The 13,974-nt window shown below is 47.2% G+C and overlaps 6 protein-coding genes across 6 annotated transcripts; 2 read left to right on the top strand and 4 right to left on the bottom strand.

The window, feature by feature from the left end:
• Positions 1 to 26: 26 nt before the first annotated feature.
• N7469_005666 (uncharacterized protein) lies at positions 27 to 1,545 on the top strand (the record flags this gene model as incomplete). The annotated part of the gene is made up of 4 exons (XM_056644586.1): positions 27 to 500; positions 566 to 649; positions 713 to 1,434; positions 1,494 to 1,545. 4 exons carry the CDS (start codon positions 27 to 29, stop codon positions 1,543 to 1,545), a joined length of 1,332 nt encoding a protein of 443 aa, XP_056501400.1.
• A 773-nt stretch (positions 1,546 to 2,318) lies between these two features.
• Positions 2,319 to 3,774, top strand: N7469_005665 (fungal specific transcription factor domain-containing protein; the record flags this gene model as incomplete). Its single annotated transcript, XM_056644585.1, has 3 exons — positions 2,319 to 2,335; positions 2,395 to 2,660; positions 2,711 to 3,774. The coding sequence occupies 3 exons, from the start codon at positions 2,319 to 2,321 to the stop codon at positions 3,772 to 3,774; spliced, it is 1,347 nt and encodes a 448-aa protein (XP_056501399.1).
• Positions 3,716 to 5,755, bottom strand: N7469_005664 (MFS transporter; the record flags this gene model as incomplete). Its single annotated transcript, XM_056644584.1, is given in 8 exon segments — positions 3,716 to 4,282; positions 4,337 to 4,806; positions 4,823 to 4,870; positions 4,915 to 5,000; positions 5,053 to 5,135; positions 5,186 to 5,256; positions 5,313 to 5,499; positions 5,585 to 5,755. The coding sequence occupies 8 exon segments, from the start codon at positions 5,753 to 5,755 to the stop codon at positions 3,716 to 3,718; spliced, it is 1,683 nt and encodes a 560-aa protein (XP_056501398.1).
• Positions 5,756 to 6,371: 616 nt separating this feature from the next.
• On the bottom strand, positions 6,372 to 6,932 carry N7469_005663 (uncharacterized protein; the record flags this gene model as incomplete). Its single annotated transcript, XM_056644583.1, has 2 exons — positions 6,372 to 6,822; positions 6,916 to 6,932. The coding sequence occupies 2 exons, from the start codon at positions 6,930 to 6,932 to the stop codon at positions 6,372 to 6,374; spliced, it is 468 nt and encodes a 155-aa protein (XP_056501397.1).
• A 595-nt stretch (positions 6,933 to 7,527) lies between these two features.
• On the bottom strand, positions 7,528 to 11,150 carry N7469_005662 (bifunctional cytochrome P450/NADPH--P450 reductase; the record flags this gene model as incomplete). Its single annotated transcript, XM_056644582.1, has 4 exons — positions 7,528 to 9,095; positions 9,172 to 10,155; positions 10,262 to 10,945; positions 11,030 to 11,150. 4 exons carry the CDS (start codon positions 11,148 to 11,150, stop codon positions 7,528 to 7,530), a joined length of 3,357 nt encoding a protein of 1,118 aa, XP_056501396.1.
• Positions 11,151 to 12,524: 1,374 nt separating this feature from the next.
• N7469_005661 (Acyl-CoA N-acyltransferase) lies at positions 12,525 to 13,820 on the bottom strand (the record flags this gene model as incomplete). Its single annotated transcript, XM_056644581.1, has 1 exon — positions 12,525 to 13,820. The coding sequence occupies one exon, from the start codon at positions 13,818 to 13,820 to the stop codon at positions 12,525 to 12,527; it is 1,296 nt and encodes a 431-aa protein (XP_056501395.1).
• Positions 13,821 to 13,974: the final 154 nt, after the last annotated feature.

Raw genomic sequence — 13,974 nt, 5'->3', positions numbered from 1 at the left:
CCTTTTCGCCTTCTACTTTGAACACGATGAAAAACCCAACTACGCGTCTACGCAAACCGGCCAAACCAGAGAACGTTAGCATGTCTATTCCCCAGCGTCCAGAAGACTTCTCTCTGGAAGATGGTAATGTGCCTCTTTTGGCAAAAAGCACTTTGCGGAACCTGAATGGGGAAGAAATCCCAGAATTTCCAGCTTTCAAGGCAAATGACGGGAACGACAGATTAGCGACGTTATCCTCTCCCACGACAATTTCTGGCTGGGCGACTTTTAAGAATATACTGGGCGAGAGCTACACAAGCTATCTCCTTCCATTTGTTTTTCTGGGGATCATTGCGGGTCGGCAACACTGGGATGATTCGGTGGTCTTTCTTCTGAACTTTCTGGCTATTCTCCCTCTTGCATCGTTGCTTTCATTCGCGACTGAGGAATTGGCGAACAGCGTGGGCCAATTGCTGGGAGGATTGATCAATGCTACATTTGGCAATGCAGTGGAAATGATTGTACGTCGAATGGATTCATTTCATCGCAATATTTTACTCACATCGATTCCGATTGTCGACATTAGGTAGGAATCACTGCTGTCGGTCGTGGCGAAATGAACATCGTTCAGTCCAGTATGGTTGGAAGCATTCTTTCTGGAAGTCTCCTGGTGAGTAGTTCATCTGCAAACTAGTCGTGATATTGGAATCTCGCTAAAACTTACGGTGCAAAGATCTTAGGTTGCTGCCTCACCGCGGGTGGCCTTTCGAAAGACACAGTCGCTTTTAATATAGATGTCAGTGGAATTCTATCGTCCCTGATGGTAGTCGCTTCGGCTTCATTGATCATTCCTTCTATCCTGGATGCGACAACTCCAACTAAATGGGACACGGAGCATAATAGTGTCTTAAACTTGTCACGGGCTACTTCCGTTGTTTTGCTCTTATTTTACGTTGTCTACCTCTATTTTCAATTCAAGAGCCACGCTGCGCTTTTCGTGGATAATTCTGAAGGCGATGAAGAGGAAGAAGCCAAACTGGGTCCCTGGTCGGCGAGTGCTGTATTGATCATGGCTACTCTCGGAGTTACTTCGTGCTCCGATTACCTCGTCGATAGTGTCGATGGTTTTGTTGAGGCCTGGGGAGTGAGCCGAGCTTTCATCGGGCTTATCGTTGTTCCTGTTATTGGAAATGCAGGAGAGTTTAATACTGCCATTACTGCAGCTACGAAAGATAGTATGGACCTCGCAATTGGTGTGATTGTTGGAAGCACACTCCAGATTGCCCTATTTGTCAGTCCATTCCTGGTAATGTGTGGCTGGATTATTGGACAGCCTATGTCTCTCCGCTATAGCACATTCGAGACCGTTGTATTTTTCTTGTCAGTCATCGTCATGGACTGTTTGATTCGTGGCGGACGGTCAAATTACTATGAGGGATTCTTGTTGATCGGAACGTAAGTCACATTGAAGTTCTACTAGTAATTGGTTGCTCTTGATGCTAACAGAAGGATAGGTACTTGATCATAGCGATTGCATTCTATATACACCCAGACACGACCAATTGATCCCGCGTCTCCAACATAACTGTGTAAATTATTAGATAAATGCCACTCACCGATTGATCTCTTTCTATTCATGTCTCCAGTATCGAAACTGGTCTTTTATCGAATTTGACTATCTATCCAAAAAAATAGAATTTTAGCCTTCGCATTGGCAATGGGTTTCTCGCTTCAAATCCCCGTCTAAGGAGCTTTTTTTTCCATCTAAAGAATATCTTTCTATTGCCTCGGGTTGAAAGGGGGTTGAGACTTGCCAGAACACGGCCCGAGATGGCCACGGCCCCCGGTTTCCCCGCTGTGGAGTCGGCATTTGGCAAACTCGGCATCGGCCATTTGCCTTCTTCTCCAAATGACTACCAATGAGGGTAGCTAAGGCATGCAAAGTATGTCGGTAAGTCTGCAATTGATATGAGAAGGAATTCGACAAATTGGCCGAGCTGGAAGCTAACAATCTCGCAGCGAAAGGCGTCGGAGGTGTGAGATTCCGTCGTCGGGGGGCGTCATGCAAATACTGTAGCGACCGTGGGCTTGTTTGCTCAAGCAGCAAGTCATCAAGAGCGTCTCAACCTAGTGACCAAATAGAGTATTATACTCCTCAGTCCAATTCTAGTGTCACGACTCCAATTTTTCCACCGCAAGGAGATCGAGCTCTGTGCACCGAGCTAGTTCATCTTTATTTTGATTATGTGCATGATCAGTTCCATACGCTTTTTCATCAACCGACTTTCATGAATGCTCTATCACAACACCGAGCCCCTCCAATCTTAGTTAACGGCATGATGGCTCTTTCGGCACGGTATGCCGGGCCCTCCGAATCAATACTAAGCCATGCTTATCAGTTCTTTTCTTTCCTAGTTTCTCCAAAAACCCCAGTTTCTCCAATATTGATGCAAGGGAAAGGGGGAAGCGTTACGAAGAAGACTGCAAGCGACTACTTGACTGGAACGACATTTCCCTCACTACCATACAAGCTTGCGTTTTACTTGGCGCCATTGCGATAACGGATGGCAAAGCTGCATCGGAGAATATCCACTATGCAGTGGCCTGTCGAATGGCACAGCTTTTGGATCTCCCGAGACGCGAAGCTGGCAGTATGGTGGAACGTGAAGTAAATATACGAGGTAGCTCACTTCTACCCTCCATACATGTGGCATGAGCTGATTGGATCCAGTTTGGTGGACTCTCTGCATGATAGATGTGTGGTCTTCTTCGGGAGTTCGACTTCCAAGACTTCTCACTCCACTAGATTCTGTGCCTCTTCCAATGGATGAGATATTATTCTTAAGCCTGAAACAAGGCCAAGGCTACGAGGTTTCCGCGAAAAACATGAATAGGTCGTCCATTTTAGCAGAGATGGTCCGGTTGAATCACATTCTCCTTCAAATCAACCAATTCAATATCAGGGCATCCGAAAACAACCTGGACTCTCATTCAATCATGGCTGATGTCGAAGACCTTTCGAGGCAGCTTGATGTCTGGTTTGAAGAGCTCCCTGACCACATGAAAGATACTCGAGAAAACCTCACTCGTTATTCTGAGCAAGGACTTGGACGGCTTCTAGTTGCCCTCTACCTCGGGTATTACAACTACGGTCAAATGCTTTTCTATCGATTTTTACACGATGATTCACGATCCCCCGATACTCGAATACGATTCTACGCGAATAAATGCAAGTACCACGCCGGCAGGTTATGTGAAATAGTATATGCCTCGGAGGAGATTCCTGGTTGTGATGCAAAATACAACATGGTGGGACATGTGCTGATGATCGCTTCAACGGTGCAAATCCATAGTTTACTATTCGAGGATGACGAGGGATCAGTGACAACAGCGAAAAGACGCCTGGAGAAGAATTTTTGTATTCTAACCGACCTAGTGAGCCTCTGGCCCACCCTTGATGTCTGCATGGATCGTCTTATGACATTCCACGCGTCCTGCAGGGAGTCCGCAGAGACAAGTTTCTGCATGGATCAATGGATGGTGCGCTTTCTAGTTGAGTTCGCAAATCCAGTGAGTGGAAAGGGCAAGGAGACCGGGGTAAAACAGCATGGTCCCTTTCGAACATGGGCGTCACTTCTTATTAGAAGTCATCAAAATTTCCTATCAAGATTCTCTGACACATTTGTAAAATATCATGAGCGAGTTGAATCGCTTCTCAATGTCAACTATGATCAACTTAGTGCGTCATCCCCCTTGTCGCAGTCCTATTGTGAAGCCTCCCTAGCCAGGACCTAGCTGTCCATTTGCGAATTTTCTTTCCCCAGATAAAAAACACAAGAACTGCAAGATTATTCGCAAGCAACACTCCGCAGAATATGCCCGAAATTACTACAGCGTAACCCCTCGATAATATCCAATCAAGCAGATACGACCCCATTCCAAACGAAATAGCTTGCTTACCCAAGTTCATTGCAATCAGCATTTCGGATGTATTAGCATAGTACGAGTCTACTGCATATGCAAGGGTGAATGTGAAATAGAAGTACGAGCCGAACTGGCACATTGCAACGCCGGCAAAGTATCCAGTCCAGTGGAGGTTGCGTTGGGCTGTGAATCCGTAAACTAAAAGCCCTGCCGGCGCCATCAGCAGCACTGGGAATAGAGCCGGTAGACGCATCTCAGCTTCACGAATCCCATTATTACGTTTCGTGCGGTATGCAGCCAGTCGGTCCGAAGTGGAGGTCAGAGGTAGGGCGAGAGAGTAGCCGATAAAGCTTGCAACCGCAATTAGGCCAGAGTTCGTCTTGTATCATTCAGTCTTAATTCCTTGTCATGGCAATCAGAGTTTCTGACATACCTCGCTCCAGTTATAAGGCGGTGCAGTTATCTTGATAGGGAACGTATAGTTGAATGCGAGAGCTCCCAGGCCGATGTAGAGACCGTAGGTGGCGATAACCCAAAAGACGACAGGCACACAAAAATATGTAAAGGAACGCACAATTGTCATGAGAAAGTCAGGCTCATGATCAATAGTGCCCCATGGCTTGAGGGTTTCCAGGAACGATTTCCGCGGTGGGACTGATGTTGAAGAAACATTCTCTAATTGGATTGGGAATTGTGACTTCTCAGCTGCTATCTCTTCGCTGATCGAATGAGTCGAGGGGTTCTGGTTTGATGATATTTCAGGGCGATGGTATGTAGACTCTTCAACGAAGAGGAATGCCATGATCAATGTTGCGCCGACAAAAGCTGCCTCGACGTAAAAGAAGAGTCGCCACGAATATCCACCAGCGAGCATATATCCGGCGTAAAGAGGACCGGTGGATCCTAGGCAAAGGCATACTACGATGCTCAGCTAACTGTGTAGACTCAGGTTCAAAGTCTCGAGCTACTGTCTACTGGTAGTAGCAATAAGCAATCATAGATCCGACTTACTGGTATAGTATCCAATCCTTTTGCCCCGTTCATGAATAAAGAAAAGATCATTAACCACCTGCACCGGTAGACTCTCGCAGACTCCACTATACAATCAGTCTTCCGAGTCTAGTCATCCATTGGCAGTAGAATACTTACCTCCCAAATCCATGGAACACGCGGGCAATCATCAAGCCAGTGTAAGTAGTTGCCCGCGAAGCACCAATCAAGCCAGCAAGGAACTATCCAGATAAGTAATAAGACCACTGATCATTAGGGTTCCCGTACACACCGTGATCAGAGATAGCAATGTAACAGGTCTCCTGCCAATCTTCAAGTACAATGGTACTAGGATGAGTGACCCTAAAAAGTATGAGGATATTGAGACCATCATAAAGTCGATCCAACACAAAACTTACCAAATCCAAAAGCTAAATTAGGATATGAGATCAACCCGGAAGCTTCTGCATGTGAGATTCCAAATTCCTCGCTGAAAATACTGATATAAACCGAAGGTCCAGTCAAGGAGCTATTCCCAAGAAACGAATAGACGGAAACGATGATCAAAATGACATTTTTCTTCCACTTCGGCCACTGCAATATGCCCTGTTAGCCTTACACTCCAAGCATTCATACTTATGTCTGAACAACTACCGGCCCCTTCCAGGTGTGAAGATGATATTCCACTTACCTGGAGTGGATCATTCGGGTCCTCTGCAGGAACGGGATATAAAGCCTGTCCATATGCGGTATCGTCGCCTTCAACAGCACTCAAATTGACCGTTCCCGGAATATCGCCCTCATGTGCATGGCTATGAGCAAGGCGCGACTGACCAGTCGCACCAGAATTGTCCTGTGTCATATCAATAGTAGAAGTAAGAGTGGTATTAGATGAAATGGATAGTACGCAATGGGGATTAGAAGGAATTGAAAAGCAACGAGTGGATCGAAAGGAAGTCCCTGAGTCCTTTTCGCTCTTTTTCCTTTCTACCTACTGCCCTTCCTTCCTTTGAGATGGGGCTAGGGCTATTTCCCCCGCATTCCCTCCACATTTCACCCCAGATTTGACTCGTCGTGAATCTTGGATGGATTGGGCCCCACACGGGAATCTGGGGCTAGTATTTCGAGACGAGGTAGATTAGAATTGGCTTCTTCGAGAGTTAGTCAGGTATTTGCGTGGTCCTGATCACGGTATCAAACTAATTGAGCGATAGAAAATAATTCATTCATTCTGTTCCACTATAATCGTTATCTATTCATTTTTTGAAAAGCCCATCCGTTAACTCATATACCATCCAGTCTTTTCCATATGCTCCTTGAAATTGAGTAGAGATCAAGGCCAAAGAAGTAACGTATTAATTCAAGCAAAACTTCCCGAAATATGATCGTTCACTTCGTACTTTCAATGTGTTCCTTACACTCCCATAAGCATTTTGCAGCAAATGAACCCAGTATCCAACCAGTCTAGTAGTCTATTCTCAAAACCTCAACAACGCATCCATATCGTACATGGTAAATCCCTCATGGAAATGTTTTGAACTAGACAAGTGAAACTCCTTATCAAGTGGCGATATATGGCTGGATCTTGTTCGTTCCGGAGAATGCAAGCCGCAAGATTCATCCGTTGCCGTCGATGAATCCACCATAGTGTCCTGTTCTTTCGACTCTGAGCTCACGGGTTGATCACTTCGTATCCTATCGGAATCCGTTCGGCCTTGTTGATTGTTTTCTTCCTCGGACGAGGTAGCATCATCCTGCTGAGTCGGCGAATATTCTTCGGGCGGAATCAATTTCAGAACCTCGGTAAACATAGAATATGCAGCGCTCCAACGGGGAACTTCATGGTCAATGCCTCGTGGCATTCGAAGATTGAATGCATTCAAAGGGATTTCGGAAGTATTCTTTCTCGGTCTAACTTCAGTTTCAACACTGGTAAAATAATGCATTAATTAGCTAAGTGCTTGACTCGGAGTTGTAGCCGATAGCCCGACAAAGGTGACGCATACCGATTGAGACGCTCACGCTCTCTCGAGACGCATTTCTGATTTTCGTGAAGACAGTATTTACATTGACGGTGAGGTGGTGCGGGAATGCATCTCTTTTTGCGATCGTAACATGCTTGACAAGCTGTCTTCCTGCTTAGGTGGTGATTAGGGGTGGACTTTTGGATAGCTTGTGGACCCTGGAGCTTCCGAAGTTGCCGAGGCACAGTCTCCATGCCGATGTGTATATCTGGGAGCAGGGTATTGAACAGGGCAGAGGAGAAATGTATTTTGTAGAGGATTGTGACGAGGCAATGTTGCAGTTTCTGTAGTTGTAGGAATTATTTCTGGAATCTGAGATGGTCTCATCCACGGGCAGCCGGAAGAACTTCTGGGGTCAAGCGGGGGCAAATACAAACCCTAATTTGGGAAGATTCGGGGCGATGTGCGACCTCGGATGTTCTGCGTTGATAGATGACGCGTGGATGTTATTTTAACTTGGAACTTTGTTACAAATCATGTATATTTTGATATTTATTCAATATATATGCATTCGGTTGAATATTCCAATTTATTACTACCTTCAAAACTCCACCGCAGTCCCAATATTTATGTGATCCAAAGGGAAAAAGAAAGGAACACTGCCAATGCTCTAAGTAAAAACATCAGTAGCATATCTCTCCTTCGTACGCAACTGATCAAAGAATTTCTCAGCCGCAGCATTATCATCCGATTCCTCCGAAAGCACAAAAGTAGGCGGCTCTTCGCCAGATTCCTTAGCCTGAGCGATACGCTTCCGACGACAATCAAGATAGATCTTCTTGCAAGCATCTCGAACACCACTTCCCACCCCAGTACTTCCGCAAACATAGATCCGTGCACCCTGTTCCATAAGACTAACCAACTCGTCCGCATCTTCCATCATAAGGTCTTGAGTATGCTGGCCCTTTCCGTCCGTAGGACGACTATAAGCCCAGCGAACTTCAACGGCACCTTGGGAAGCCCACTCGGACAGTTCATCCGCATGGATATCATCTACACCCTTGGTTCGGCATCCGACATAGAGAATAGCCTTGGCAGGCTTGTCCGAGGCAGGGATATCATCTGCAGAGGTGGAGCTATTGCGACCGCGAATACGCTGGACACGGTCCATGACAAACCCACGGAAGGGAGCCAGGCCACTACCAGCGCAGGCCATGATCATTGGGGTTTGAAGGTCCGAAGGGGGCTTGAAGCCCGAATTTGAAGGGCGAACGGTGATGTGGGCGCGTTCACCGGGTTGAAGTTCGGATAGGTAATTTGAAGCAACTCCAAGGTACTCTTCGGGGGTGTCTCTTCCAGGCTCCGATGGGCCTGACAGGGCTGGAGCACTGAGGACGGAGAAGGTGATGGAGCATTCAGATGGGTCGGAGAGGGGAGATGAGGAGATTGAGTATTGACGCACACGCATCGGGGGCAGCATGGCGAGGAAGTCGCCAATGGACAGCTTTACGGATGGGTAGCGCAGCAATAACTCGAGAGGACTGACGTGCTTCTGCGCAATCTCAGAGGTGAAACGGCTTGGGCTAGATGCGATGAAGCGGAGTTCTGCTTGTGTTTCAGCATCTCCGGCGGCAGCATCGGCAAGCACATTGAGGTCGCGCTTGGAGGCAGGCTGAGAAAGTTCAACGTAGGTTGAAAGTAGCTCGAAGGCCGAAATAGGCATATCGAGAGGGATGGATGGAGGGCTGGCTGAAGATTTGGATGGTTTTTGGATACGCAGGACGGCATCCCACGGAAGATCGAAGCGACGAATTGCCCGGCGAACGACAGGAGTCGGGTTGACAGGCAGTACTGCGAGGTAATCACCACATTGGTAAGTCATATCGCTTGGAAGCTTGAAACGGAGGATCCGCTTAGCAGGTACGCCTGCTTTTGTAAGAAGCTGGTTCTCAACCACAAAGCCCTCTTCAAGTTGGAGGCCTAGCGTAGAAGCACGCGAGCCAGCGCTCACTTCCACTTGTAGAGATGACTTGGGCTTGGTCGCTTTGTCGTCACCACCGCCATACTTAGCTGTGACAGCAGGCCAGAAGGTTGTCTCACCCCAGCTATCGAAATCAGTGAACATGTCGGAGTTTGCTGCGTCGGATAGACCAAGTTCGCACAGGCGATTTCCTCCGTTTTGCTTGATGAGCTCGTTGATTGCCTTGGGGATGCGATGGAAAGTGGAAGCCCAATCATCTGGAAGAATATGTTAATAAAGTAATAACAAGGAAAGAGACTAGTACCACTGCTGGTAGTACGAGGATATACTCACGATGACCACAGCCAAAGACTGCATAGTTGGTTCCCTCTAAGCTCTTTCCCTCTAGTTTACTCAACCACTCGAAGAAGTGTGCCGCGTTGTCTGGTGGCTGACCCTCATAGGAAGCGGATATGAGAACAACTAGTTCGTCCTTAGGGATGTTTTGAGCGGCCGAATCTAACGAGGCTATCTCGGCCTCGAATCCATATCCAATGGCATCATCTGCCAATCTGCGAGCAAAAGCCTCACAAGTGCCGGTATTGCTTCCGTAGAAAATATGCATTGGCTTTGTCTTGCCATCCACAGGGGCATGCTTAGGCTTTCTGGTATTGTGAGCAGCACTATCGTCTTTGGCCAAATCGGTACCACCCAATGCCAGGCTCAACTGGGTCGGGTCACGTCCATGACGCAAAGAAGCCTTCATATAGAAGTCTTTAGGCTTGATGGTCAAGGTCTGCTTAATGCGCAGATCATAGGTAGGGTTGTCCATCTGCAGGTTGAAATTCTGCAATAACATCGCAACAACAAGGAGAGCTTCTTGCCAAGCGAAGGGTCGACCAATACAACCACGCATTCCGTTCCCGAACGGCTTCCATGCGTTTTTGGGAAGTTTTTCGAAGTTTTCATCCAGCATTCGCTCCGGTCGGAATTCATCTGCGTCGGGACCGTATACCTTTGGATCACGTTGCATCTTTCCTAGCATCAGAGCGACGAATTCGCCGTCCTGCAAGACATACTTGCCTCCTCCTAATGTGACAGGGCCGTCTCCATTCTTGTCAGGGTGGGGGTGAACAGAAATCAACGGGGCCGTTGGCTTGAGGCGAAGAGTCTCCCGCATGATCGCTGTGATATAGGGCAGCTTTGACATATCCTCCACGGTGATCTTGCGATTACCAATGACGGTGTCGACCTCATCCTGGGCCTTCTTGTAGGCATGGGGTGTTTTGAGGAGGTAGTAGAACAGGAAAGAGAGCATGCCAGAGGTAGTTTCGTGGCCTAGTTCTCGTTAGTTAATTTCCATATTGGAGCAAATCAAAAAGAAAAAGGAACATGAACATGAACATGAACATGAACATGAACATGAACATAAACATAAACATACCGGCAATCAAGAAAGTAATCATGTTATCAATAATGGACTCATCTGTCATACCCTTCCCTGTCTGAGGGTCGCGGCCAAGGATCAAAGCATTAAGTAAATCCTTTTTATCCTCAGGGTTGTCCTTTCGGGCCTGAATCAGCTCCCGCGACAAGTTCCGCAAGTAGTCGATATCGCTCCAGTACTTGTTATTTTCCGCGGTGGGCAAATTATTCAATAATCCAGGACGAGTAGCGCGTTTGCCAGAACCAGCCAATAAGCCGACCATAGCTTCAACAAAAGGGTGCATTTCATCGTGATAGAAAGAGTTGAACCGAGTTCCCATGGAACAGAGAGCAATTGTATCAAGGGTCAGGCGGGTGAAGTCGTCTGTTACTTTGATGGAAGCACTAGGTCCTTGACGGGCCCATTTCATGACCAGTTGGGTCGCGATATCGTACATATCATCGAACATGCCGCGAATCATGAGTGGGCCGAATGCGGGCACCAGGATTCGATGGGCAATCGCCCAGTTCTCTTCGCGATAGTGTGCTGTGAAAAGGCCATCATGAGTCCCGTTTCGAATTTCTTTCAGACCGGCGGCGGCAAATTTGACGAAGCGATCTTCGTTGCAGACTTCGTCGACTAGTTCGTGGGAGCTGATGAAAACGCGGGAGACGCCGAGGGTGGTGAGGCGGTAAATTTCACCTAATGAGATGGTGTTAGATACGGTTCGTCTTGGAGTTATCGAACAAATCACGGAGAATAATTAGAGGAGATTGTTGACAGTACCGTAGTTATCAGCCAGCAATTCGAGGCTGTTCAGTGGAACTTCTTGGTCGATGTCATAGATGTTGCCCAGTAAGGGAACTCCTTTAGGGCCCGGAATGGGGACCTCCTTGGTCGAGGCCATGCCGGATAGAATAACAATCAAGATGAATCCAATACAAGATTCAATCACAGAATATGAATATTTATTTGCCGTGTTACACGGGTACGCAACGACTTTTAAACGACCAAGTCAGCGTGGCGGGGTGTCGGGGGAGCTGCCAATCCCGACTGCAGTGGGTCACGGAGCTTCCAGCCAAGACGTTTGCGAACGAGGCAGAACCTATGTACATATGTAGTACACTTCGTCAAGTTCTCCGTACAATCAATCAGGATATCGGTCAACAGAAGAGACCGGCTTTCTTTCTCAATCGATCAATCTGGATGCCTCACTGCCGTATCGTGTCTTGTTCACAAAACTCCACCTCGTTGGATCATTGGATCATCCCACGACATCTTGCATAAATCGTGTGCATCCATTACTTTTTTTTTTCTCTATAACAAGGTTGTTGGCTCCACTTTATGTACCGCGGCTTGAAAACAGCCAATAAAGTATCTCCCTCCGAAATCTCCAGTCTGCTGTTGGCTCAACGACGGTGGAAAGTTCTGAAAGCTGCAATTGCACCGAGTCCCAACCTCCGTTCCGCGTCCGATGTCCGATGCCACGGCGATGCCGAGTGAGATCATTTTCCGGAGCACAGCCTAACTAATTATAGAAAATGAAGATCTTTGCTCAATGTCATCCCTTGAATTGTGTAGAAGCTTTGAATTGGTAATGCAAATTTATACAGAATAATGCCGGCAGAAAACATGTTGTTGTTTCAAGTTGACGATCGGTCTGAGGCTGCACCAATATGAATAGTGCTTAAGTTATTCTCGGGATCTTCAGCATGACTTGAATTATTCAACTAGGACCTAGTAGTTATTACAGAGGATATCTATTATTGTTCAGAGAGAATTGTCATTATTCATAGACTCCAAGGTGATTTAAGGTCTTAAAAAAAAAAAACCTATGGGTGTTCATCCATGAACACCATTTGTGTAGTCCTGTTTCTTACATCTCTTCTTACTAACCCGAAATATATATCCCGCTATACATATATTTCTGCACCACTTACCTAGTGGTGCAGAATCAAGTTTGATTGACCCAGCACTAGATTCACTACAGGGTTGGTGTTTAGGAGTCTAATACTAACAATAAAGTAGCCTAGTTATACTTCTAGATCGATAATATCGCTATCCATGGTTGCTAAGATTCTTTTTACTATTGGAGTACTTGGTAACATACAGCATCCCTGCTGTATGGATCCCATCATTTCCATCTATTATTTCACAAGTTAACACAAATGTTATGTGATTCTTGAATCACTCAGTCAGAAGCTTGAACATACGCAGCTACAATCATCTAGTACGATTCTCTATATACACTTAATATGTTGACTACGTTTTTCTATACACTCTAATCAGTAACCTCAATAACCGTCCAGATGACAGTAGACAAAACCTCACTACCAATCTTCTCCATCACCCTCCGACTAGCAACATTATCCTGCGCAACCTCCGTATGAACCCACCCTTCAATAGAATCCTTCAACACTCCCTCAACATCAATCCCATTCGCTCCAAAAACCCCATCACTCACCAATCCCCTTCGCATAACCTCCTTCGATAATGCAAGCGCAAGACCCTTCCCACGATGCTCCGACTCAACATGCAACGTCGCCAATGCCCCATCCAGCCCCAAAAAAGCCCATCCAACAGGCATCTCCTCCTCCTCCTCCTCCTCCTCCCCCTTCTGCTGTCGCTGCTGCTTACCCCTTTCCAGATCAACATAAATCGCCGCCCCAGGCATCAAACGCAACTGATCCCTGGACCGGGGAATCTTCGTCCGACTCTGAACAAGATCGAGCTGAGACTCCAGGACCCCGGTACGACCATGTCGATCATGAAATCGATACCCACGCGGTAAAGCCACGTCAGTGGTAAAATTCTCACGACGGAAAAAGAACTTTCGATATGGCGGGTCATCGAAGCGATGGACCCGAATCCCTGGTATCGGGTCCGAAGATGATCCATCGAGTGCAGCTGGGGAGGCTGCGAAAACGGCTGAACCGGAAGACTGCAGAAGCGAGAAGAGGGCTGTATGCAGGGAGCCGATGAGGAATGCATGTGGGGATGGGGCGGGAATTAGCGTGACAGCGTCTAAGTTTTGGGTACTTTGTTGGATTGTCGTTGGGGCTCGGATGGAAACATTATTGTGAGGTGTCTTGTTGGGATCAGCTGGTAAATTCAGGGAAGATAGATATGTCGGGAGATAATTGATTTTGATAAAGCTGAGCAAGGAGACTAGTTGGTCACGGACGGTGTCGAGCACAGACTCGGGCGCAGTGAAGGTGTAGATGTTGAAATTGTAAAGGGGTAGTGGTGAATTATTGTTGCATTCAAGACTAGCGGTGGTAGATTCGGCGATCTTGATCGGCTTACTTGACGTGTGTCCTCTCTCAAGACTGGAGTAGATGATCATCTGGGTCTCGCGGCCACGAAACAGATCCACTCGCGCAGCCAGCCACGGCGTGTCGACCGGGGGTCTATCACCGGGAGGGAAAGTGGCTAAGACCTGGGCTGTTGAAGTTGGATGGACAATGCCATGTTGAATACGACGGAGTAATGAAATTGAATGAGGTAGATGCGTGGCGAGAATTGGCAAGATTGCTGCATGAGCATGGTGTTGGTAGATTGGGGTAGCTGCTGTCATGTTGCAAGTGAAAACCCGAGTACCTGGTTCAGAGACGTGGATCAGCCTTGGAGGATTGAGGCTGTCAACTAGGACTACAGTGCACGGGGCGATCGGGGAGGAGGAAGTGGACTTTTTATTGGCGACTATTGAAGAGAATGAAAGTGACAGGAGA

Source organism: Penicillium citrinum (assembly GCF_028827155.1).
Source record: "Penicillium citrinum strain IBT 23319 chromosome Unknown utg000004l:1.0-2404223.0:1.0-2405248.0, whole genome shotgun sequence".
Lineage (NCBI taxonomy): Eukaryota > Fungi > Ascomycota > Eurotiomycetes > Eurotiales > Aspergillaceae > Penicillium > Penicillium citrinum.
This window is presented reverse-complemented; position numbering and strand designations above follow the sequence as displayed.